General features: G+C 46.1%; 1 protein-coding gene across 2 annotated transcripts in view; it reads right to left on the minus strand.

Moving 5' to 3' along the window:
• Positions 1–3,002: 3,002 nt before the first annotated feature.
• Positions 3,003–27,573, minus strand: part of LOC134984207 (oocyte zinc finger protein XlCOF7.1-like) — a 43,813-nt gene continuing 19,242 nt past the window's right edge. Inside the window, exons 4-7 of one of the 2 annotated variants that reach the window (XM_063949843.1) lie at positions 25,389–25,467; positions 25,173–25,270; positions 4,973–5,309; positions 3,003–4,258 (exon numbers count right to left, since the gene is read on the minus strand). In XM_063949843.1, coding sequence (XP_063805913.1) covers positions 3,381–4,258; positions 4,973–5,309; positions 25,173–25,270; positions 25,389–25,467 — 1,392 coding nt within the window. In that variant the 3' untranslated portion in view covers positions 3,003–3,380. Of the gene's footprint in view, positions 4,262–4,972; positions 5,310–25,172; positions 25,271–25,388; positions 25,468–27,573 lie in introns of both variants that reach the window. The other variant, XM_063949842.1, reaches the window with a different exon arrangement.

The following is a 27,573-nucleotide window of genomic DNA, read 5'->3' on the forward strand; positions in this document are numbered from 1 at the left end:
CTCCTCCGGGAGAAACACCTTTTTCTGGACTGTGTCCAGGATCATCCCTAGGAATAGAAGACGTGTCGTCGGGATCAGCTGCGATTTTGGAATATTGAGAATCCAACCGTGCTGCCGCAACACTACTTGAGATAGTGCTACCCCGACTACCAACTGTTCCCTGGATCTTGCCCTTATCAGGAGATCGTCCAAGTAAGGGATAACTAAAACTCCCTTCCTTCGAAGGAGTATCATCATTTCGGCCATTACTTTGGTAAATTTCCGGGGTGCCGTGGACAATCCAAACGGCAGCGTCTGAAACTGATAGTGACAGTTCTGTACCACAAACCTGAGGTACCCTTGGTGAGAAGGGTAAATTGGGACATGGAGGTAAGCATCCTTGATGTCCAGAGACACCATATAATCCCCTTCTTCCAGGTTCGCAATCACCGCTCTGAGTGACTCCATCTTGAACTTGAACCTCTGTATGTAAGTGTTCAAGGATTTTAGATTTAAAATAGGTCTCACCGAGCCGTCCAGCTTCGGTACCACAAACAGCGTGGAATAATACCCCGTTCCCTGTTGCAGGAGGGGTACCTTGATTATCACCTGCTGGGAATACAGCTTGTGAATGGCTTCCAATATCGCCTCCCTGTCGGAGGGAGACGTCGGTAAAGCAGACTTTAGGAAACGGCGAGGGGTAGACGTCTCGAATTCCAATTTGTACCCCTGAGATACCACCTGAAGGATCCAGGGGTTCACTTGTGAGTGAGCCCACTGCGCGCTGAAATTCTTGAGACGGGCCCCCACCGTGCCTGAGTCCGCTTGTAAAGCCCCAGCGTCATGCTGAGGACTTGGCAGAGGCGGGAGAGGGCTTCTGTTCCTGGGAACTGGCTGTTTGCTGCAGCCTTTTCCCTCTCCCTCTGCCACGGGGCAGAAAAGAGGAGCCCTTTGCCCGCTTGCCCTTATGGGGCCGAAAGGACTGCGCCTGATAATATGGCGTCTTCTTATGTTGAGAGGCTACCTGGGGTAAAAATGTGGATTTCCCAGCAGTTGCCGTGGCTACCAGGTCTGATAGACCTACCCCAAATAACTCCTCCCCTTTATAAGGCAATACTTCCATATGCCTTTTGGAATCCGCATCACCTGACCACTGCCGCGTCCATAACCCTCTTCTGGCAGAAATGGACAGCGCACTTACTCTTGATGCCAGTCGGCAGATATCCCTCTGTGCATTACGCATATATAGAAATGCATCTTTTAAATGCTCTATAGTCAGTAATATACTGTCCCTGTCTAGGGTATCAATATTGTACATCAGGGAATCTGACCAAGCCACCCCAGCACTGCACATCCAGGCGGAGGCGATTGCTGGTCGCAGTATAACTCCCGTATGAGTGTATATACATTTTAGGATATTCTCCAGCTTTCTGTCAGCAGGTTCCTTAAGGGCGGCCGTATCAGGAGACGGCAGTGCCACCTGTTTAGACAAGCGTGTGAGCGCTTTATCCACCCTAGGGGGTGTTTCCCAACGTGCCCTATCCTCTGGCGGGAAAGGGTATGATGCCAATAACCTTTTAGGAATTATCAGTTTTTTATCGGGGGAAACCCACGCTTCATCACACACTTCATTTAATTCCTCAGATGCAGAAAAACTACAGGCAGTTTTTTCTCACCAAACATAATACCCTTTTTAGTGGTACTTGTATTATCAGAAATATGTCAAACATTTTTCATTGCCTCAATCATGTAACGTGTGGCCCTACTGGAAGTCACATTCGTCTCTTCATCGTCGACACTGGAGTCAGTATCCGTGTCGGCGTCTGTGTCTGCCATCTGAGGTAACGGGCGTTTTAGAGCCCCTGATGGCCTTTGAGACGCCTGGACAGGCACAAGCTGAGTAGCCGGCTGCCTCATGTCATCAACCGTCTTTTGTAAAGAGCTGACACTGTCACGTAATTCCTTCCATAAGCCCATCCACTCAGGTGTCGACTCCCTAGGGGGTGACATCTACATTACAGGCAATTGTTCCGCCTCCACATCATTTTCCTCCTCAAACATGTCGACACAATCGTACCGACACACAGCACACACACAGGGAATGCTCTGATAGAGGACCCCACTAGCCCTTTGGGGAGACAGAGGGAGAGTATGCCAGCACACACCAGAGCGCTATATATAAACAGGGATAACCTTATAGAAGTGTTTTCCCCTTATAGCTGTTATGTTAATACTGCGCCTAATTAGTGCCCCCCTCTCTTGTTTTACCCTTTTCTGTAGTGCAGGACTGCAGGGGAGAGTCAGGGAGACGTCCTTCCAGCGGAGCTGTGAGGGAAAATGGCGCCCGTGTGCTGAGGAGATAGGCTCCGCCCCCTCTCGGCGGACTTTTCTCCCGCTTTTTGCTATATTCTGGCAGGGGTTAAAATACATCCATATAGCCCTGGGGGTTATATGTGATGTATTTTCGCCAGCCAAGGTGCTTTTATTGCTGCTCAGGGCGCCCCCCCCCCCAGCGCCCTGCACCTCAGTGACCGGAGTGTGAAGTGTGCCCGAGGAGCAATGGCGCACAGCTATAGTGCTGTGCGCTACCTTGGTGAAGACTGGATGTCTTCTGCCGCCGATTTTCCGGACCTCTTCTTGCTTCTGGCTCTGTAAGGGGGCCGGCGGCGCGGCTCTGGGACCGGACTCCGAGGCTGGGCCTGTGTTCGGTCCCTCTGGAGCTAATGGTGTCCAGTAGCCAAGAAGCCCAAGCTGGCTGCAAGCAGGCAGGTTCGCTTCTTCTCCCCTTAGTCCCTCGATGCAGTGAGCCTGTTGCCAGCAGGTCTCACTGAAAATAAAAAAAATAAAACTAAACTTTTTCTAAGAAACTCAGGAGAGCCTCCTCGAATGCACCCATCTTGGCCGGGCACAAAAATCTAACTGAGGCTTGGAGGAGGGTCATAGGGGGAGGAGCCAGTGCACACCAGGTAGTCCTAAAGCTTTACTTTTGTGCCCAGTCTCCTGCGGAGCCGCTATTCCCCATGGTCCTTACAGAGTTCCCAGCATCCACTAGGACGTCAGAGAAATTATGAATTTAACATAATACTTTGACATGACAGCCATCCGTCTTCTGTGCCTCTTGTCACCTTACCACCAATCTAATTTGGACAATATATAAATGGGAAGATCCATCAAGATGTCAATTACAGAAATGTCCTTAATGTTCTTCATCAAGTCCAAAGAGAAGGTGTGTGAAGTTCTCACTAACTCCGTAGGAGGCGGGAAAGACAGATACCCAACCAGAGAACGTGTAGCAAATCATTTCGCCACCCAGATCATGAATATGGCAACCTTTGTGGGTTCTCTGATGCTGAACAAGATACCTTTTAACTTTGAAACATTTCAGAACATGGAAATAGTTTCTAATTTGTGTGAGTTACCTGATGTTTAACCAGCACTGAATTATTTGTGAAGCATTTCCCGCACTCGGAACATGGAAATGGTTTCTGACCTGTGTGACTTCTTTGATGTGAAGCAAGATGATATTTAAATTTAAAACATTTCCCACACTCTTGACATAGAAATGGTTTCTCTCCTGTGTGAATTATATGATGTTTCACAAGATCTGATTTGTTTGCAAAACTTTTCCCACACTCAGAGCACGTAAATGGTTTCTCACCCGTGTGCGTTCTCTGATGTCTAATAAGATGTGATTTGTTTGTAAAACATTTTCCACACTCAGAGCACGGAAATGGTTTCTCACCTGTGTGACTTCTCTCGTGTCTGACTAGATCTGACTTGTTAACAAACCATTTCTCACACTCAGAACATGGAAATGGCTTCTCACCTGTGTGATTGCCTTGATGTTTAACAAGTACTGATTTGTTGGTAAAACAATTCCCACACTCAGAGCATGAAAATGGTTTCTCACCTGTGTGACTTCTCTGATGTTTAATAAGATGTGCTTTTTGTGTAAAACATTTCCCACACTCAGAACATGAAAATGGTTTCTCACCTGTATGAATTCTCTGATGTATAACAAAGACTGAGTGATGTGTAAAACATTTCCCACATTGTGAACAGAAAAAGATTTTACCACCGCTCTGAGCTGGGCTATGCGTAGTAATATCTGAATTATCAAGAGCGGATTCTGTATGATTAGAGGGAGCAGATGATATAGATCCATCACCCCACGGTGATATATTTAGAGTAATGTGGTTGTCTTCATGAGAGTCTTGTGTGATGTTATCTGGAGGCAAAGTGAGATAACCATCTGAGGTGTTCCTGCTTTTGCATTCATCTGCTGGAAATAAAATAAAATGTATGGATATAGACAATTCTTTTACATTGAAGGGTTAATTTTCATATTGAATTCACACAGTTCATCGATTCATTTCAATTTCCAAGTTGTGAAGATTTGACAACAATTATAAATCTGTGGGGAGGAGACTGGTCAGATCTCTGGGCTGGTAACACACAGTGACATGATGTGAGGGGAGAGCAGGAGTATAATAGGGGCTGATGGCTCCTGATGTATGAGATACACCAGAGAGTGTGGGGAGGAGACTGGTCAGATCTCTGGGCTGGTAACACAGTGACATGATGTGAGGGGGAGAGCAGGAGTATAATAGGGACAGATGGCTCCTGATGTATGAGATACACCAGAGAGTGTGGGGAGGAGACTGGTCAGATCTCTGGGCTGGTAACACAGTGACATGATGTGAGGGGGAGAGCAGGAGTATAATAGGGGCTGATAAATCCTGATGTATGAGATACACCAGAGAGTGTGGGGAGGAGACTGGTCAGATCTCTGGGCTGGTAACACACAGTGACATGATGTGAGGTGGAGGGCAGGAGTATAATAGGGGCTGATGGCTACTGACTCCCCCACTGGGCAGATACATCTCCCTCATTAGTCTGTACTGACAGAGGAGGGTGTAGGATAAGAGATTGCTGTAGTGACTGAGAAAGGAGAATGTGAGACTCTTTTCTGTAATAAGTGTTTATTACTCACCTGTGCTGATATCTGTAGGGATCTCCTCCTCCTTACACTGCGGATCACCCCTCACACACATCTCTTCTTCTTCCTCTGTATCTTCTGCCTTTACATCAGTCACATACGTCTCTACTTCTACCTCTGTATCTTCTGCCTTTATATCAGTCACATGCGTCTCTTCTTCTCCCTCTGTATCTTCTGCCTTTATATCAGTCACATCCGTCTCTTCTTCTCCCTTTATATCCGTCACATTCGTCTCTTCTTCTCCTTCTATATCTTCTGGTTTTATATCAGTCACATCCGTCTCTTCTTTTTCTCTTGTATCTTCTACCGCAATATTAGTGGGGTCTTCATCCTAAAAACCCCACAAAACATGATTACTTTAATCTTGTTCAGCCTCACACATCAAATAATAGATAGAAAATACTCAGGAAATTCACATTCTTTTTTTCTTCTTCTTTTTCTTTACCTATTCATAAAATAAAAAATCTATTTGATATATGACGTTATGTATCACACTTGATCGGTCATGCCACTTAGATTGATTACAAGTTTTGTTTAGAAACAAATAAAAAAATCAGTGCATGTGAAACACTTCAATTGGTTTAATTTTTTTTAATTTTTTTTTGACGTTACCCATTGGTTCTATGTCAACAAAAGAAGAAAAGAGGATTTTGGTACTTACCGATAAATCCATTTCTCTGAATCCTCTAGGGGACACTGGAGTCTTATACAGTAGGGGTGTGAAGCTTGCAACCGGAGGTGTGGCACAATCTAAAATTAGCATTGTCTGCACAGCCGGCTCCTCCCCCTTCACATCCCTCCTCCCTCAGTTTGGAAAACGTGACTGAGAGAATAGGACATGATACTATAGCACCTGGCGAGGAACCGTACCGTACAACCTACCAAACAGCATCCAAGAAACTCTTAACTGAAAAACTAACGCTGTTTGTACAAACTTTTTGAACAGGAAGTTTGAACGCAGCAGGTTGACAACACCGAGGCGGGCGTCCAGTGTCCCCTAGAGGATTCAGAGAAATGGATTTATCGGTAAGTACCAAAATCCTCTTTTCTCTTTCATCCACTAGGGGACACTGGAGTCCTATACAGTAGGGGACGTCCCAAAGTTATCCCCCAGGTAGGGAGTGCTGTCGGTGGCCTGCCTGCAAAACTAAACGTCCGAACTTAGAGTCTCCGGACGCAAAGGTATCAAACTTGTAAAATTTTGCAAACGTGTGGGCTGAGGACCACGTCGCCGCTCTTTAATGTTGAGTAGTGGAAGCACTTCTGGCAGCCGCCCATGAGGCACCCACCGATCGGGTGGTATGAGCCCCCGTCTGAACCGGAACCCGTTTGCCACAGGAAATATAAGCTTGCCGAATGGCAAGTCTAATCCATCTAGACAAAGATGCTGGCCAACCCTTCTTAGGCCCAGCATAAAGAACAAAGAAATGGTCCGACTTTCTGAAGAACAACGTAACTTGTACGTATACCCGTAAAGCTCGGACAACATCCAAGGACACGTCCCCATCTGCGAGACCCTGGAAAGATGGGACCACAATTGGCTGGTTTTCATGAAGCCCCAAAACAACCGTAGGAAGTAAATCTCTTGGACGGAGTTTTGCCCTATCCTCCTGAAAAATTAAAAAGGGACTCTTACATGATAAGGCTCCCAACTCAGAAACCTGCCTGGCCGAAGCCAAGGCAAGCAATAATTTGACCTTCTAATGAGAGATATTTCAGGTCTGTTCTTGGTAATGGCTCAAAATGTGGTGATCTCAAAAAGTCCAACACCAAATTTAAGTCCCATGGTGCAATAGGATGACGAAAAGGGGGTTGTATTCGCAGAACCCCCTGTAAAAAGTTTGAACCTCTGGCAAGGATGCTAACCGCTGTTGAAAGAGGAGAAAGCTGAAATTTGAACCTTTAGAAAGCCCAGCCTCAATCCTAGATCTAAACCAGCCTGAAGGAACAGTAGAAGTCTGGATGAGTGGAAGTTCGTCGAATTCCACCCACGTTCTTGACCCCAGTCCATGTACCTCTTCCAAATCCTGTAGTAGTGCATGGCTGTGACCGGTTTCCTAGCAGCAATCATTGTAGGAATGGCCGTTTTTGGTATCCCTCTGTTCCTTAAGATCCGGGTTTCAGTACCCATGCCGGTAAATGCAGCCCGTTCAAGTCTGGGTGTTGGAACGGTCCCTGAGATAGCAGGTCCTCTCTATGAGGTAACCGCCAAGGATCTTCCACTAGTAACCCTCGCAGGTCTGAGTACCAACTCCTGCAAGGCCAATCTGGTGCGATTAGAATCTCCTACACTCACCCTCGTTTCAACCGCTTCAGAACCCTGGGTATGAGGGGCAAAGGTGGGAAAATGTAAACCCTCCTGTAACACCAAGGAAGTGTTAATGCGTCCACTCCTGCTGCTGCTGGATCTCTTGTCCTGGACACGTCTGGGTAGCTGATGGTTTTGCCAAGACGCCATTAGGTCGACTTGAGGTAGACCCCATCTCCTCACCACCATGTCGAAAATCCGTGGATATAGGCACTACTCTCCCGGATGTATGTCCTGGCGACTGAGATAATCTGCTTCCCAGTTCTCCACACCTGGAATGAAAACACTGCCGAGAGGATGATGTTTCGCCTTTCTGCCCACAACAAGATCTTTGTGGCTTCCTATAATGCCATCCTGCTCCTTGTTCCTCCTTGATGGTTTATGTAAGATGTCGTTGTGACATTGTCCGACTGTATCTTTAAGTGTTGACCCATGACTAGATCTTCGGCTAAGAGAAGCGCATTGTAAACCGCTCTCAGCTCGAGAATGTTCCTCCAGGACAGCACCCCAGCGTCTGAGACTGGCGTCCGTTGTTAGGATCCTTCAATACCAAATGCAGAATCTCTTGCCTGCTGCGAGATTACTGTGCAACGACCACCAAATTAAGGAGGTTCGAATGCGTGGTGGAAGTCGGATTCTTCGATGTAGAAGCCAGTGCAAACCTGCTCCCTGAGCACTGAGGTTCATCTGGAATGGTCGGGAATGAAGTCTGCCATACTGGAGAGCTTCAAACGACGCCACCATCTTTCCAAGAAGTTGCACACAGAGGTGTAGAGAAACCGTCTGTGTCCTTAATACCTGAGCCTAACCTTGTGTAGGTCCTGGATCTTGGTCTCTGGTAGGAATACTCTCAATTGTACAGTGTCCAGAATAAGACCCAGGAACAGAAGTCATTGAATTGGCATGAGGTTGGACTTGAGGAAGTTTACAGTCCACCCATGTTGAATGAGAAATTGATGAGATGTCTGAGCATCCTTTTTCAGCTGTTCCCGAGATGAGGCTTTGATCAGTAGATCATCTAGGTACCCCCAACAGTCTCAATCCTGCAACCAATATTGACATGATCTTCGTAAAGATTCTTGGGGCTGATGATAGACCGAACGGCAAGGCTCTGAATTGGTAGTGATCCGTCACCAGTGCAAACCTTAAGTAAGCTTGGTGAGGAGTCCAAATTGGGATATGCAGGTATGCATCCTTTATGTCCATGGATACCATGAACTCGCCTTGTTCTAAACATGCAATGACCGACTGGATTGATTCCATCTTGAATTTCTAGACCCTTAGAAACTGGATTAAAGCTTTTAAATTGAGTATCGGTCTGACTGTCCCGTCTGGCTTTGGCACGACAAAAAGATTGGAATAGAAGCCCGTTCCTCTCTGAGAGGTGGGAACTGGAATAATTACCTCTGACCGTAGCAATTTTTGAATCGCTGTCAGTAGAGCTTTTGCAGTCTCGTTGTAAAAAACTGACTGTGAGGTCTCTGTTGGAAATCCATTTTGTACCCTTGGGGGATTATGTTGTTTATCCAAAGTTCTGGTGAGGTTTAAGCCCAGATGTCCCGAAAACCTTCCAGACGCGCGCCCACCAAGGGGGACCCCAGGTGAGCTGGGAGGCCGTCATGCCACGGTCTTGTCAGCAGGTTTATCCTGATTTCTGGTTGTTGCCTGTGAGCGGCCTCTACCTCTGCCTCCACGTGCTTGGCCTCGGAAGGACTGCGATCCAAATGAATTAAACGCTAGTCCCGAATAACCTTTCCTAACCTGTGGAGTGGTTCTCGTATAAGGAGTAGGTAGAAAGGTGGACTTCCCTTAGCTTGTGAAATCCACTTGTCCAACTCTGGACCGAAAAGCATTTCACCCACAAAGGGGATGGAAGCCATAAATCCTTTGAGGCTTGACACAAGTATGAAGCTGATTCACGAATGTGTTCCGCCAGTCGCCTCTATCTCTGTGAGTTGTTCCAAGTTAATTTCCTCCTCAATGGCCTGTACAATACGTCCAGACCATGCTCCCATGGCCTTGTTAACCCAAGCACAAACGATCGTAGGTCTCTGTGCTGCACCTGCTGCTACAAAATTCGACTTTAAGGCTGTGTCAACCTTACGATCGGAAGCATCCTTTAAAGTCGTTACATTAGGTATTGGTAAGATTGTCTTCTTCGACAACCTTCCTAGGGAAGCATCAACCACTGGAGGAGTCTCCCACTTATCCATTACACCCTCAGGTAATGGGTAAGTTACTTGAAACCTCTTTGGAAATTGAAATTGCTTCCAAGCCTCCTCCATCTGAGATTGGAGAGATACAGGATGGGAAACACTGCTGAATGGGTTTTTTTTTTGGGGGGGGGGGGATTCGAATAATTCGAAATCTTCTGTCTCCTTAACTTCTTCGCTTTAAAGTTTAGGATCTCTTTGACGCGTCAATTAAGGAATCAAGACCCGAGATTGCCGTGTCCTCTTCCAGAGAATCAGCGTCTAGGTTAGATTCAATAAACTCACCTTCTTCTGTATCAGTAATAAAGCCCTCCTCCTCCTCTGATTCTGGTACAACAGGAAGAGGTCTTTCAACAGCCTTGCGCACATTCGTTTCTGTTTGTGCGGGCGGTGTTAACCTGATGAGAAATTCTTCCATCGACTTTGAGAATCCCGCAGCCCATTCCGAGTGCTGCTTGCGAGATTCCGCCATCTCCTTGGAGATTCTATCTGCAAGGTTTTCTTCCCATGACCTAGACGGAGCACTGCTCCCAGGTGGGGCGTCCTTGGCTAAGCAGGAGTCGCACACCCCGGAGATGCCAACCCGCGTGCTCTTCTTGTTACACTTCGTGTAAACATAATAGGTCGTGGTTGGTGGTTTAGACATGCTGAATAAACCGCGTACCAGACTACTAATCAGCGCTTTCACCCTTTAAACTAGGTAGAGAAAGACTGTGATAGATGACGGAATTTAAGGTAAATTCGGAGTCACCTGGCTGGATTATTTTGTAATATATTAAAAAATAAATGAAAAATAAATCATAAATATAAACACCAGCCGTATTACAACCAATGCACACCCAACGGTAATTTAGCGGATATGTTGGGGTTGTCCGTTGCTTTCTTTAATTTTCTTCAGGATCTTTATCACAGAAATCCCTTGAAAATATAAATACGAGTTGTAATAATGAAAGTACAGGAGATCCATTTCAGCAGAAATCAATTACCAATCTTCACCAGTAGAGGGAGCTTCCATCTAAAGAAGAATTTCCTTCCCCTGAACTAACTGGCTGTCTCAGTGAGGGGAGGAGTATACCCCCCCTCTATCTAAGTTTGGCACCTGAAAATGCACTGTAAGATGGCCGCAACTGACATTTTTGCTTCCATTAGCTAGCCTCAGGCCGGGAGAAGCCCGTTCGTACCGCCCCTCAGCCTTGTCACACCGCTGAGGACTTTTCAGTGCTGTGCGGCGCGCAGTCTATGTAAGCCGCTTGCTCCCGTTCTTATGCGGCGCTGAACTTCTAATAGAGCAGAGCGCCTCGCTGCCCGTGGAGCGTCTTGCTCTCAGCAGAGCAGCACAGCTCCGTTCTGGCCGCCGCCCGCGCTTCCCGCTGCGGTGCTTCACATCCACCTTCTGGCCGCTCCGTAGAGCGGTTCTATGTGAGTAAGCGCTACTAACAACAGACTGATTAGGGTAATGGAAGGGGATTCTGCATCTGACTCCCTGCCCCCCCTTCCCCCATGCATACAGGCTCTGTGTACAACCAGTACTTACTGGCTGCTGTGGATCTCCTGGAGATGCAGGTCCCTTCAGAAGGGATCTTTGTCTCTCAAAATGTTTGTAGCTTTGTCCTCCTTTTCTTTAGGTGGACGCAGCCCTTGTGTAAGCCTCTGACTTCCTTATTTTAGTATTCTGCACTGCAAGCCGTGCGTGTGGCTGTAGTTATAAAAAACAGTGACAATGTCTTTTTAGTGACAAGACCTCGTTCTCTAAGGCCCTTATACAACCAGTACTAACTGTTGATGGATTTTCTGAGGAGAGATGCAGATCCCCTTTAGTAGGGATCATTGTCTCTCTAATGTTAAGACTTTGTCCCCCTTTTCATTAGGTTGACGCAGCCTCATTTTTTCCGTAATGGAGCAGGAGTTACCTCCTAGGCACAATTTTCCAAACTGAGGGAGGAGGGATGTGAAGGGGGAGGAGCCGGCTGTGCAGACAATGCTAATTTTAGATTGTGCCACACCTCCAGTTGCAAGCTTCACACCCCTACTGTATAGGACTCCAGTGTCCCCTAGTGGTTGAAAGAGAAAGTAGGTTTATCGCTTTGTTGTCAAACCATCTGACAATGAAGATATTTTCCTGGTTTACTCTAAAATCCAATTACCGTCTTCACTTTTTCTTCAAATCTTTTTAATCCATCTTGTTAAATTTTTTCATACTGTCCATTCGGGCTGTGCCTATGCAGTGGATCCCGTTTTCCTTCAGATGATTGACCAGTGGAACCAATGTAACATGTTGGTCTGCAAAATCTTGTGATGTCATCTTTAGGAAAACATCTCCCGAAACACCAACTTCCAAGTTACCATGGTTTGTATCTTCTGCTCCTTGCAAACATCAAAATTATAAAGACAGCCACTTTGTCCAGCTCTTGCCCACTTCCTGCACTCCAACTTGTTAGGTGTCCATGCCATGCAGACACGAAGATGAGATTTCCTCTGGAAAGGGACCCTTATTTAATCTTCCACATGACGTTCTTCTGGAGGTATGGACAAAAGCTGTTCTTATAGTCTCTGTACTCATGGAGTTCCTATATCTTCTCTTTCTTTACATCATCCGACAGTCATGTTGTCCTGAAAGTGAACCCGCGTCAGCAGTTTCATAAATCAATCTGGAGACATCACATTTCTGACTATGGATTGATTAGTCTCCATCTCCCAATAGACTCATACATTGGGCATCTGTTCTTACCTCATGTGCATGTGCAAACCCAGAACTTGTTCACTCTCTTTGGCAGTGGTGGTCACAGACAGTCCCTCTCTCTGTACAAGTTTGTTCTGCAGATTCCGGTATCATCTCATCAGTAACATTGTTTGAAGAACATGTACAGTGTCCAGTCAGTCCTATCTTCTCAGTGCATTCATCAAACTCAACAAATGGAGGTTGAAATAGTAGCTTTGTCCACCAATACACTCTGCTTCTTGTCGAGTGCTTTGTTGCTGTCGTTTTTTGCTCATACTGTTAACTGGTTGCATGTTTCCAGGTTATACGGTGTGGATGGTGTGGGCTGGTATGAATCTTGCTCTTAGATTTACAAAATCCTTTCCTCGTATTGTCCATCTCCTCTGGGCACAGTTCTCTAGCTGAGGTCTGGAGGAGGGGCATAGAGGGAGGAGCCAGTGCACACCCATACTAAAAGTTCTTTAGAGTGCCCATATCTCCTGCAGAGCCCGTCTATACCCCATGGTCTTTACGGAGTCCCCAGCATCCTCTACGGACTAGGAGAAATAGATTTACCGGTAGGTTTAAAATCTTATTATTTCCTCACGTTCTTACTGCAGGTAAAGCACTATACATACACAGGTGCACTTCGACTATGCTTTACAGGTTCCAGCTCAGCTCCCAGCATTTTCAGTCTCAGCCCAGTTCAGTGTCTTGCCCACCAGTTGCAGCCGGCCTCTGGCATTCCAGTCCGTCCTCCAGCGGCTGCGGCCCGGCCTCCGGCCTCCAGCGGCTGCGGCCTCCAGCGGTTGCGGTCCGGCCTCCAGCGGTTGCGGTCCGGCCTCCAGCGGCTGCGCTCCCAGTCAGGATTTGAGCACCACCGATATTAGCCTGATGTTCAGTGTTCAGTACCAACTGTATCAACCTAGTGTTCAGTGTTACAGTCTCCAGTGCTACCAGTCCCATTCCTAGTGCTACTGGCCTTGGTCCAGTTCTCAGTGCCACCGGTCCCAGTCCTGTCCCTAGAACCACCTGTTCAAGTCCGGTTCTCAGCATCACCGCTTCCAGTCTGGCTTCTAGTATCATTGATTTCCAGCCTAGGTGGTCATTCCGAGTTGATCGCTAGCTGTTGGTCGCACTTAAAAAAAAAGCACTTCTGCGTATGCGGCGCAATGCGCATGTGAGACGTACTATTACAACGAACAATGTAGTTTCACACAAGGTCTAGGGAAGCTTTTCAGTCGCTGTTATGCACACCAGTGCCTGCAGGAATGCACTGGTGTCTGAACTGTTATGCACACCAGTGCCTGCAGGAATGCACTGGTGTCTGAACCGTTATGCACACCAGTGCCTGCAGGAATGCACTGGTGTCTGAACGGAGAGGGATGCAAAACAAATGAACTCACAGACAGACTGGGGAATATGACATTACATACACAGAAGGAGATAGGGTAACAAAATAAACACAAAGTGAACAGAGAAGCCCAGAGGCTAAGAAACTGGGTGTCTCCCTAGTATTAGGAATGCTCAGATGGGAAAAGCAAGATGTTGTGTTTTAATACGTAGAGAACCCGAAATGCTGTTGCTAAGGGCAACAGCAAAACCCTAAAGGGTTACCAACGGGTGTGGCAGTAAACTCCTTGGTCAGAGATGGAATGATAGACACAAGGAGAGTCTCCACAATCCTAATTCTCACTTGCAGTGCACAGGTTCAGCTTACTGCCACTAAACTGACCCCTGACACCTAGCACAGTGAGACAGGATTAGACAGGCAAGTCTGAGAATACAGCCGCAACCTTGCTAAGTTCACAGAGTAGCAAAAGAACCCCAGCAAGTTAAACAACTGACTCCAGTCTTACTGCTAGGTCTGGATTGGCAGAGTGTAGTACCAAATCCCCAGGCCTATTTGCAGTAAGCAACAACAAATACAAAGCTACACAGTACTGGCTAACTTTCATGAACTGACTAACCAACAAAGATTCAGCAGCATCTGCTTACCCTGAGAAGAGGCCTTATAAAGCAGGTGCTGTCCACGCCCCACTCAGACCTCACAGACTGTGAGCACAAAAACCAGCACCGGATCCCCTGCCGTGCACAGAGCCTATAACCACTGCACAGCAAAAGACCCGAACCGGAGTATCAGCTGCGCTCAGGTTAGTCCGCTAGCACTTGTCTCCCGGTTGCCATGACGACGTGGCAGCACAGGGCAGGAGACCCTAACAGTCACACTGCTGGCCGCAGAGTGATTGACAGGAAGTGGGCGTTTCTGGGTGTCAACTGACAGTTTTAAGATACTGTGTTGCCGCAACGTTTCCAAAACAATCCAGACGAGGTCTTGATGTCCCGCAGGATCTTGTGAATAAACCAGAATGTTCTCCAGATAACCTGTATAATGGAAATCTCTTCAAAGATGTCCTGGAAAAACATCACTGACAAAGAATTGCTGCCTTGGCAGTCTAAAGACCACATGACATAACTAAATATTCATTATGGCCATAATTAGTTTTCCAATCATCTCAAAGCAAAACTGAATCAAGTTGTAGGCCCCTCTCAATTTCAGCTTGGTAAATATGCAAGCAGATAATAACACTCCAAAAAGTTCTGGAGTGAGCGGTAATGGATAGCGATTTTGGATGGTATTGGAGTTCCATAATCAATATTTCCATTTTACTTTTCCAGAAAAAAATAATAATCACGGAGCCCCAACAGGAGACATTTGTGATCTGCTCACTCCACAGGACAATTTATCGTCAATGTATTCCTCCAGAACCTTCAGTTCCAGAGAAAGAATAGATACTTCACAAAAACACCAAATATTTTTTGTAATCTAAGAAGTCAGGAAAAGTTTTATAGATCTCAGGTAATTTTCCTCTCTCTGGATCAAGACCACCACAGATGGCAACCCAAAGACATTGTTGGCTTCAGTCCTGGAAACTGTTTTTGCTGCCAATAAATGGTTGGACTGTATTTTTTTTAAATCAATGGTATGCCTAGTATTATTGGAAATCAATGTGAGTGACCTACATATACAGACAATTGTTCTCTGGTGTCCTCGAATAGTTTCAAAATATAAGTTTCTTGAAGAATAGGGACATAAGTAATGGGGGTTCCATCCACCGTTCCCAAAAAGTACAGATTCATTCTTAGGAATAAGATGTTTGTAGACCCTCCTCTGGACGTTGGGCTGTAAAGTTGCCCAATGGTCCTGAATTGTTTAAGCTATAGATTGAGACTGCCCTTGAGTTGGACAAGAAAAGATAAGCAAACGTAAAAAGATGGGATTTCTTAGGATGTGGATAGGTGACTACTAGAAGACCAGTTTATGATCTACGACTTCTCCTTTTTCATAAAGTTGGGGTTTTAAAATCCCCCCCCCCCCCGAGGGACATTGTGCATTGAAAATGTGTGGTGATGACACTTAATTCCAGACAACATTGCTTCTCTTGAGGAGATAGAGAACCCTGTATATTCCCGGTTAGCAAAGGTCTTCTCAGGAACAGTGGGAGAATCTATAGATTAACATAGTTCTTTTTTTTTATTTTATTAACATAGTATCTAAGGTTGAAAAAAGACAATTGTCCATCGGGTTCAACCTATTTGTGGTCTCCTATGCACGATTATTTTGTATAAAATTTTGAATGAAGTTTCTGACTGCCGTTCCGATTAACCCCTCTTTTTTATAATAACCATAGTGCGTGACTATGCCCCGTAACCCTGGATATCCTTATCCATTAGGAATTTATCTAACCCATTCTTAAAGGTGTTGACTGAGTTGGCCATTACAACTCCCTCAGGCAGGGAATTCCAAACACGTATCGTCCTTACCGTAAAAAAGCCTTTACGCCGTATTGTGTGGAATCTCTTCTCCTCTAACCTGAGCGAGTGTCCACGAGTGCTCTGTGTTGATCTAACCAAAAACAGGTCCAGCGTAAGATCTGTATAATGTCCCCTTATATATTTGTAAATGTTGATCATGTCCCCTCTTAATCTCCTCTTTTCCAGTGTAAACATGCCTAGCCTTGCAAGCCTTTCCTCGTATTCCAGCATCTCCATACCCTTAATTAGTTTGGTCGCCCGCCTTTGAACCTTTTCTAGCTCCAGGATATCCTTTTTGTAGTAAGGTGCCCAGAATTGTACACAGTATTCAAGGTGTAGCCTCACAAGTGATTTATATAATGGGAGTATAATACTCTCGTCCCTAGCATCAATACCCCGTTTTATGCATGCTAATATCTTATTAGCCTTCTTTGCTGCAGTCCTACTTTGGGTACTACTGCTTAGTTTGCTATCTATGAGGACACCTAAGTCCTTTTCCAGTACAGAATCCCCTAATTTTTCCCCATCTAGTAGGTAGGTGTTATTTTTGTTCTTGTTACCACAGTGCATTACCTTACACTTGTCTGTATTGAAGCGCATTCTCCATTTCGCTGCCCAAGCTTCTAATTTAACTAAGTCGTTCTGAAGAGACTCGGCATCCTCCTCTGTATTTATAGCCTTACACAATTTGGTATCGTCTGCAAAAATTGACACCATGCTCTCTAGACCTTCTGTTAGGTCGTTAATGAAAATATTGAACAATAGTGGTCCTAATACTGAGCCTTGCGGCACACCACTTAGCACTTCAGTCCAAGTTGAAAAAGATCCATTAACCACAACACGCTGCTTCCTATTATCTAAACAGTTTTTGACCCAAGTGCATATTGTGCTTCCTAGCCCTGATTCTTGTAGCTTGTAGATAAGTCTCATGTGTGGTACAGTATGGAACGCTTTGGCAAAGTCTAAAAAGATTACATCCACGTCTTTACCCTGATCTAGGTTTGCGCTTACTGTTTCATAAAAGCCAAGTAAGTTGGTTTGACAGGATCTGTCCTTCATAAACCCATGTTGATTCCTTTTAATGACCTTATTGACTTCAAGGAACTTCTGAATACTATCTCTTAGAATACCTTCCAATACTTTTCCCACTATAGATGTAAGACTAACTGGTCTATAATTACCTGGTTCAGCTTTACTTCCCTTTTTGAATATAGGCACTACTTCCGCTATACGCCAGTCTTTGGGAACCATACCTGATATTACTGAATCCTTAAAGATCAAAAATAGCGGTATTGCAAGTTTAGAGTGAAGCTCCATTAGAATCTTTGGGTGAATACCATCGGGACCTGGTGACTTATTAATCTTTAAATGTTTTAATCGGTCACAGACTACCTCCTCACATAAATAAGTACCTATCAGTGGGATATTCTCATTATTGAGATTATATGTTAGTCCCTGAATTAGGTCCTCTCTAGTAAATACTGTTGAAAAAAACTAATTTAGTGTGTCCGCTATGTCACTATCATTTTTGCTTAAGACTCCCAACTTGTCTTTTAAAGGGCCTATACTCTCCTTCTTTAATCTCTTGCTATTAATGTATTTAAATAATTTTTTGGGATTCGCTTTGCTTTCCTTTGCTACTAGTTTTTTCAGTTTCTACTTTAGCCGCTCTTATTCCTTTTTGCATATTTTGTTACATTCCTTATAGTGCTGAAATGACTCTGCTTCCCCGTCGGATTTGTATTTTTTAAATGCTCGCCTTTTCTTGCCCCTAAGTTCCTTAATCTTTTTGTTAAGCCACATCAGTTTATGCTTTTTATTACTTTTTTTGCTGCTCGTAGGAATAAATTTGAGTGTATTTTTAGTAGTGATGAGCGGGTTCGGTTTCTCCAAAACCGAACCCCCCCGAACTTCACCCTTTTTACATGGGTCCGAGCCATACTCGGATTCTCCCGTATGGCTCGGTTAACCCGAGCGCGCCCGAACGTCATCATCCCGCTGTCGGATTCTCGCGAGATTCGGATTCTATATAAGCAGCCGCGCGTCGCCGCCATTTTCACTCGTGCATTGGAAATGATAGGAAGAGGACGTGGCTGGCGTCCTCTCCGTTTATTGTAGAACTGAAGATAGTGGATTTTTGTTTTTTATTGCTTAATTGTGGGGAGGATTGGGGAGCAGCTGTTAGGAGTACAGTGCAGAGTTTTGCTGATAAGTGACCACCAGTTTTTATCCGTTCTCTGCCTGAAAAAAACACTCCATACCATATCTGTGCTCAGTGTGCTGCATAATATATTTGTGCTGAGTGCTCACATTGCTTAATTGTGGGGACTGGGGAGCAGCTATAGCAGGAGTACAGTGCAGAGTTTTGCTGACAGTGTCCACCAGTATACTATGTATAGCAGTACGGGAGGCCACTGCTGTACCTACCTCTGTGTCGTCACTCGTCATACATTAAGTATACTATCCATCTACATTGTATACCTGTGGTGCATTTTTTTAGACTAGTTTAGCAGTTTGCTGACAGTGTCCAGTGTCCACCAGTATACTATATATAGCAGTACGGTAGGCCACTGCTGTACCTACCTCTGTGTGGTCACTCGTCATCCACTAAGTATACTATCTATCTACATTGTATACCTGTTGTGCATTTTAGTTGTGCGCAGTATATATAGTAGTAGGCCATTGCTATTGATACTGGCATATAACTCCACACCTTAAAATATGGAGAACAAAAATGTGGAGGTTAAAAAAATAGGGAAAGATCAAGATCCACTTCGTGCTGAAGCTGCTGCCACTAGTCATGGCCGAGACGATGAAATGCCAGCAACGTCGTCTGCCAAGGCCGATGCCCAATGTCATAGTAAAGAGCATGTAAAATCCAAAACACAAAAGTTCAGTAAAATGACCCAAAAATCAAAATGAAAAGCGTCTGAGGAGAAGCGTAAACTTGCCAATATGCCATTTACGACACGGAATGGCAAGGAACAGCTGAGGCCCTGGCCTATGTTCATGGCTAGTGGTTCAGCTTCAAATGAGGATGGAAGCACTCATCCTCTCGCTAGAAAAAAGAAAAGACTTAAGCTGGGAAAAGCACAGCAAAGAACTGTGTGTTCTTCGAAATCACAAATCCCCAAGGAGAGTCCAATTGTGTCAGTTGCGATTCCTGACCTTCCCAACACTGGATGGGAAGAGCTTGCGCCTTCCACCATTTGCACGCCCCCTGCAAGTGCTGGAAGGAGCACCCGCAGTCCAGTTCCTGATAGTCAAATTGAAGATGTCAGTGTTGAAGTACACCAGTATGAGGATATGGGTGTTGCTGGCTCTGGGGAGGAAATTGACAAGGAGGATTCTGATGGTGAGGGAGACACCTGTTGTCCATGGGACGAATATGGCCATTGACATGCCTGGTCAAAATACAAAAAAAATCAGCTCTTCGGTGTGGAATTATTTTAACACAAATGCGGACAACAGGTGTCAAGCCGTGTGTTGCCTTTGTCAAGCTGTAATAAGTAGGGGTAAGGACGTTAACCACCTCGGAACATCCTCCCTTATACGTCACCTGCAGCGCATTCATAATAAGTCAGTGACAAGTTCAAAAACTTTGGGTGACAGCGGAAGCAGTCCACTGACCACTAAATCCCTTCCTCTTGTAACCAAGCTCCTGCAAACCACACCACCAACTCCATCAGTGTCAATTTCCTCCTTACCCAGGAAAGCCAATAGTCCTGCAGGCCATGTCACTGTCAAGTCTGACGAGTCCTCTCCTGCCTGGGATTCCTCCGATGCATCCTTGAGTGTAACGCCTACTGATGCTGGCGCTGCTGTTGTTGCTGCTGGGAGTCGATCGTCATCCCAGAGGGGAAGTCGGAAGACCACTTGTACTACTTCCAGTAAGCAATTGACTGTACAACAGTCCTTTGCGAGGAAGATTAAATATCACAGCAGTCATCCTGCTGCAAAGCGGATAACTGAGGCCTTGGCAGCCTGGGCGGTGAGAAACGTGGTTCCGGTATCCATCGTTAATTCAGAGCCAACTATAGACTTGATTGAGGTACTGTGTCCCCGGTACCAAATACCATCTAGGTTCCATTTCTCTAGGCAGGCGATACCGAAAATGTACACAGACCTCAGAAAAAGACTCACCAGTGTCCTAAAAAATGCAGTTGTACCCAATGTCCACTTAACCACGGACATGTGGACATGTGGAGCAGGGCAGACTCAGGACTATATGACTGACAGCCCACTGGGTAGATGTATTGCCTCCTGCTGCAAGAAAAGCAGCGGCGGCACCAATAGCAGCATCTCGCAAACGCCAACTCGTTCCTAGGCAGGCTACGCTTTGTATCACCGCTTTCCAGAATAGGCACACAGCTGAAAACCTCTTACGGCAACTGAGGAAGATCATCGCAGAATGGCTTACCCCAATTGGACTCTCCTGGGGATTTGTGGCATCGGACAACGCTAGCATTATTGTGCGTGCATTACATCTGGGCAAATTCCAGCATGTCCCATGTTTTGCACATACCTTGAATTTGGTGGTGCAGAATTATATAAAAAACGACAGGGGCGTGCAAGAGATGCTGTCGGTGGCCCGAAGAATTGCGGGCCACTTTCGGCATTCAGGCACCGCGTACAGAAGACTGGAGCACCACCAAACATTCCTGAACCTGCCCTGCCATTATCTGAAGCAAGAGGTGGTAACGAGGTGGAATTCAATCCTCTATATGCTTCAGAGGATGGAGGAGCAGCAAAAGGCCATTCAAGCCTATACATCTGGCCACGATATAGGCAAAGGAGGTGGAATGCACCTGACTCAAGCGCAGTGGAGAATGATTTCAACGTTGTGCAAGGTTCTGCAACACTTTGAACTTGCCACACGTGAAGTCAGTTCAGACACTGCCAGCCTGAGTCAGGTCATTCCCCTAATCAGACTTTTGCAGAAGAAGCTGGAGACATTGAAGGAGGAGCTAAAACAGAGCGATTCCGCTAGGCATGTGGGACTTGTGGATGGAGCCCTTAATTTGCTTAACCAGGATTCACGGGTGGTCAATCTGTTGAAATCAGAGCACTACATTTTGGCCACCGTGCTCGATCCTAGATTTAAAACCTACGTTGTATCTCTCTTTCCGGCAGACACAAGTCTGCAGAGGTTCAAAGACCTGCTGGTGAGAAAATTGTCAACTCAAGCGGAACGTGACCCGTCACCATCTCCTCCTTCACATTCTCCTGCAACTGGGGGTGCGAGGAAAAGGCTAAGAATTCCGAGCCCACCCACTGGCGATGATGCAGGGCAGTCTGGAGCAAGTGCTGACATCTGGTCCGGACTGAAGGACCTGCCAACGATTACGGACATGTCGTTTACTGTCACTGCATATGATTCTGTCACCATTGAAAGAATGGTGGAGGATTATATGAGTGACCGCATCCAAGTAGGCACGTCAGACAGTCCGTACATATACTGGCAGGAAAAAGAGGCAATTTGGAGGCCCTTGCACAAACTGGCTTTATTCTACCTAAGTTGCCCTCCCTCCAGTGTGTACTCCGAAAGAGTGTTTAGTGCAGGCGCTCACCTTGTCAGCAATCGGCGTACGAGGTTACTTCCAGAAAATGTGGAGAAGATGATGTTCATTAAAATGAATTATAATCAATTCCTCCGTGGAGACATTCACCAGCAGCAATTGCCTCCACAAAGTGCACAGGGATCCGAGATGGTGGATTCCAGTGGGGACGAATTAATAATCTGTGAGGAGGGGGATATACACAGTGAAAGGGGTGAGGAATCGGAGGATGATGATGAGGTGGACATCTTGCCACTGTAGAGCCAGTTTGTGCAAGGAGAGATTGATTGCTTCTTTTTTGGAGGGGGCCCAAACCAACCAGTCATTTCAGTCACAGTCGTGTGGCAGACCCTGTCGCTGAAATGATGGGTTGGTTAAAGTGTGCATGTCCTGTTTATACAACATAAGGGTGGGTGGGAGGGCATAAGGACAACTCCATCTTGCACCTCTTTTTTCTTTCATTTTTCTTTTCATCATGTGCTGTTTGGAGAGTATTTTTTTGAAGGGCCATCCTGCCTGACACTGCAGTGCCACTCCTAGATGGGCCAGGTGTTTGTGTCGGCCACTTGTGTCGCTTAGCTTAGCCATCCAGCGACATCGGTGCAAATTTTAGGACTAAAAATAATATTGTGAGGTGTTCAGAATAGACTGAAAATGAGTGGAAATTATGGTTATTGAGGTTAATAATACTATGGGATTAAAATGACCCCCAAATTCTATGATTTAAGCTGTTTTTTAGGGTTTTTTGACAAAGAACACCCGAATCCGACAAAAAAAATTTCGGTGAGGTTTTGCCAAAACGCGTCCGAATCCAAAACACGGCCGCGGAACCGAACCCAAAACCAAAACCCGAAAAATTTCCGATGCACATCACTAATTTTTAGCTAGCAGGAATTTTAGTACCTCCCATTTCTCCGTAGTATTTTTTCCTAAAAACAAACCTTCCAATTCAATATCCCTGAAAAATACCCTCATCTTATCAAATTTGCTTTGCTAAAGTTTAGAGTCCTAGTTGAGCCAGTATAGGGCTGTTTATGGAAACTGATATTGAATGTGACCATATTGTGGTCGCTGTTTCCTATGGGTTCCCCTACTATAATACCTGATACCAAATCCCCATTGTTTGTTAATACCAGGTCTAAGATTGCATTGTACCTAGTTGGTTCCTCAATTAGTTGGACTAAGTAGTTATCATTAAGTGTGTTTAAAAACATATTGCCCCTAGCAGTATCACATGAATCGTTTTTCCAGTTTATATCTGGATAGTTAAAATCTCCCATCACTACTATGTCTCCTACTCCTGCTGCTTTTTCAATTTGCTTTAGTAACAATTCCTCATCAGATGCGTTGATACCAGGCGGCCTATAGCATACACCCAATACTAACTTTTTTGTTCCTTTTCCCCCGCATGCAATTTCTACCCATAATGTCTCGACAGTGTCTACAGTCCCCTCCTGAATATCTTCCCATATATTAGGTTTTAAAAACGGCTTTACGTACAGACACACCCCTCCACCCTTTTTATTTAGTCTGTCTCTCCTAAACAGTGTATAGCCCTCTAGATTGACTGTCCAATTATGAGATTCGTCCCACCAAGTTTCAGTAATGCCTATAATATCATACTGTTTGCTTGCAGCAAGTATTTCTAGTTCACCCTTTTTACCAGTAATGCTTCTGGCGTTTACATACATACAACTAAGATAAGTATTTTCCCTTGCGTTAGGGACATCTTTCACCGTATGTAGCAAGGATGACCTGTAATCGTCATTGGTTAGTGCTTTGGTAAAATCTCTTTTAGTACCCATGTTCGTAACCTTACCACCTGCTCTTACCCTCCCCCCAACTTCTCCTCCATTTCGTTTACTACCGCCATCCCCACTATTCTCACTGCATGACCCGTAATTTCTAGCTAAACCCTCCCCCCCAGGCTCCTAGTTTAAAATCTCCTCCAACCTTCTAACCATCCTTCCCCCCAGCACCGCTGCCCCCTCCTCAGTCAGGTGCAATCCGTCACGACAAAAGAGATGGCGCCTGACTGAGAAGTCCGCCCAGTGTTCCAGGAACACAAACCCCTCTTTCCTGCACCAATCCCTAAGCCACACATTTACCTACCTAATCTCCCTCTGCCTCCCTGGACTAGCGCGTGGCACGGGTAATAATTCAGAGAATATTACCTTAGATGTCCTTGCCTTCAGTTTCTTTCCTAAGTCCCTATAGTCTTTCTTAAGGACATCCCACCTTCCGCTAACATTGTCATTGGTGCCAACGTGCACCAAGACCGCCAGGTCTTTCCCAGCCCCTCCCAACAATCTATCTACCCGGTCCGCTATGTGCCATACCCGAGCACCCGGGAGACAACAGACTGTACGGCGATCACGGTTCCGGTAGCAGATTGCCCTATCTGCCTTCCTGATGATAGAATCCCCCTACCACCACCATCTGACTAGGTACCTCACTATCTTTTATCCCAACCGCGCCAGAGGGACCGCTCCTCTGGATGCTAGAGGGAGCAGTCTCCTCCGGCACCATCATTTCTTCACTATCATCCTCCGATTCCTCGTCCAGTTGGGCAAATTTGTTTGGGTTTGATAGTTCGGAGATGTCGAGCCTCCCCCTCTTTTTCTTCCTTCTAACTGTGACCCAGCTGGCTACCTGATAATCATCCTCTTCTACCAGTGACCCCTCCCGCAACTCCTCCACCGTTCTGTCTAAACTTCGCTCTAGGTTTTGGTGAAATGAGGTGCTCCATAAACTCCTTGCGGAGAATACATTCAAGCCAGCTTATCCTTTACATAGTTATTCAGACATCGGAACTGGTGAACGCTTGGCTGCTCCATTCCGTGTCACTCATCCTAGTACAGAATTCAACTGACTAATCCAGAACCAACCAAGACCTGTCGTAGATTATACAAAAGGCCTTCAGTCGAAGAACCTTGTGGAGATCATGAAACACTCAGACAAAGGCTGGTAGAAACATGGTAAGAGTCTCCAACAAAAAATGTTCTCTCTACTCTACATATAATGAGATGTCCATGCCCCAATGCCTCTCCTATAGGGTCAAATGCTGCAGGCAAGCTAGTGTCGGAACATAAAAAGGTCAGACTGTCCAAGGCAAGGATTGTTCAGGAAATGCAGTAAAGGAGTTCCATAGTCAATACGAGGAGCAGTTTGTAAGCTGCACTGGTAATACAGTAGACTTGTCAATCACTAAATCCAGACTTTTTGTGCTGAGCTTTATTCAATAGGTGGACTCCTATGATGTCAGGTCATACATCCGCAGACTAGGTCTTGATCCGGAGGAGGCAGGGTTCCTGCAACAGCCAATAATAGCAATGGTAGCAGGCTACTGCAGCTTACAGCTGAAGTAGGCATGGCTCCACCGAAAATATCTAGTACTGGACCGCTTCCTGGGCGCCAGCAATGCACCACCCAAAGGGACCCCTTGTTACAATAATGATGATGTAGAGGTTTCAGAAAGTCAAGCAGCATATATAATAGTTTGTGTTTTAACAATAACTCATTTCATTAATGGATATTAAACATTAGTATCACATTGTGACAGTCACTTTGGTATATGGGTGAGACCCTAAATCCCACCTACCTGATCTTCCTGTGGGATCCTGTGATTCTCCTCTGTACAGTCCTGGGAATACAGAGGACGGGGACATCTCTCTGGGGTATCTCTGTTACTGGGCCCATCTGTAGGAGACACACAGTGACTGAGTACAGTGTATATATGTGATTATCAGGTGATGTGTGTATATAGGGGGCCCCATACCTGCTCTCCCCTGTACAATACATGACAGTCTCCTCTTACCCAGTGATGTGAGGGGCCGGTGATTCTCCATCATCACGTCCTTGTATAGACCCCTGTGTTCCTCTATATACTCCCCCTCCTGCATGGAGACATAGACAGTGACATCCTGACACCTTATAAGAACCTGACACACAATGATACAGTCATCACCCAGACACGTCCCCTGGTGTTACTGTATAATGCCCCATTCCCAGCAGTCACCTCTCCAGTCATCACCCAGATACATCCCCTGGTGTAACTGTATAATGTCCCATTCCCAGCAGTCACCTCTCCAGTCATCACCCAGACACATCCCCTGGTGTTATTGTATAATGCCCCATTCCCAGCAGTCACCTCTCCAGTCATCACCCAGACACATCCCCTGGTGTTACTGTATAATGCCCCATTCCCAGCAGTCACCTCTCCAGTTATCACCCAGACACGTCCCCTGGTATAACTATATAATGTCCCATTCCCAGCAGTCACCTATCTAGTCATCACCCAGACACATCCCCTGGTGTTACTGTATAATGCCCCATTCCCTGGAGTCACCTTTGCAATCATCACACAGACACATCCCCTGGTGTTACTGTTTAATGTCCCATTCCTAGCAGTCTCCTATCCAGTCATCACCCAGACACATCCCCTGGTGTTACTGTATAATGTCCATTCCCAGCAGTCACCTCTCCACTCATCACCAAGACACATCCCCTGGTGTTACTGTATAATGCCCCATTCCCAGCAGTCACCTCTCCAGTCATCACCCAGACACGTCCCCTGGTGTTACTGTATAATGTCCCATTCCCAGCAGTCACCTATCTAGACATCACCCAGACACATCCCCTGGTGTTACTGTATAATGCCCCATTCCCAGCAGTCACCTCTCCAGTCATCACCCAGACACATCCCCTGGTGTTACTGTATAATGCCCCATTCCCAGCAGTCACCTCTCCAGTCATCACCCAGACACGTCCCCTGGTGTTACTGTATAATGCCCCATTCCCAGCAGTCACCTCTCCAGTCATCACCCAGATACATCCCCTGGTGTAACTGTATAATGTCCCATTCCCAGCAGTCACCTCTCCAGTCATCACCCAGACACATCCCCTGGTGTTATTGTATAATGCCCCATTCCCAGCAGTCACCTCTCCAGTCATCACCCAGACACATCCCCTGGTGTTACTGTATAATGCCCCATTCCCAGCAGTCACCTCTCCAGTTATCACCCAGACACGTCCCCTGGTATAACTATATAATGTCCCATTCCCAGCAGTCACCTATCTAGTCATCACCCAGACACATCCCCTGGTGTTACTGTATAATGCCCCATTCCCTGGAGTCACCTTTGCAATCATCACACAGACACATCCCCTGGTGTTACTGTTTAATGTCCCATTCCTAGCAGTCTCCTATCCAGTCATCACCCAGACACATCCCCTGGTGTTACTGTATAATGTCCATTCCCAGCAGTCACCTCTCCACTCATCACCAAGACACATCCCCTGGTGTTACTGTATAATGTCCCATTCCCAGCAGTCACCTCTCCAGTCATCACCCAGACACATCCCCTGGTGTTACTGTATAATGCCCCATTCCCAGCAGTCACCTCTCCAGTCATCACCCAGACACGTCCCCTGGTGTTACTGTATAATGTCCCATTCCCAGCAGTCACCTATCTAGACATCACCCAGACACATCCCCTGGTGTTACTGTATAATGTCCCATTCCCAGCAGTCACCTCTCCAGTCATCACCCAGACACATCCACTGGTGTTACTATATAATGCCCCATTCCCAGCAGTCACCTCTCCAGTCATCACCCAGACACGTCCCCTGGTGTTACTGTATAATGTCCCATTCCCAGCAGTCACCTATCTAGTCATCACCCAGACACATCCCCTGGTGTTACTGTATAATGTCCCATTCCCAGCAGTCACCTCTCTAGTCATCACCCAGACACATCCCCTGGTGTTACTGTATAATGTCCCATTCCCTGGAGTCACCTTTGCAATCATCACACGGACACATCCCCTGGTGTTACTGTATAATGTCCAATTCCCAGCAGTCACCTCTCCAGTCATCACCCAGACACATCCCCTGGTGTTACTGCATAATGTCCCATTCCCGGCAGTCACCTCTCTAGTCATCACCCAGACACATCCTCTGGTGTTACTGTATAATGCCCCATTCCCAGCAGTCACCTCTCC

Source organism: Pseudophryne corroboree, assembly GCF_028390025.1.
Source record: "Pseudophryne corroboree isolate aPseCor3 chromosome 3 unlocalized genomic scaffold, aPseCor3.hap2 SUPER_3_unloc_4, whole genome shotgun sequence".
Classification (NCBI taxonomy): domain Eukaryota; kingdom Metazoa; phylum Chordata; class Amphibia; order Anura; family Myobatrachidae; genus Pseudophryne; species Pseudophryne corroboree.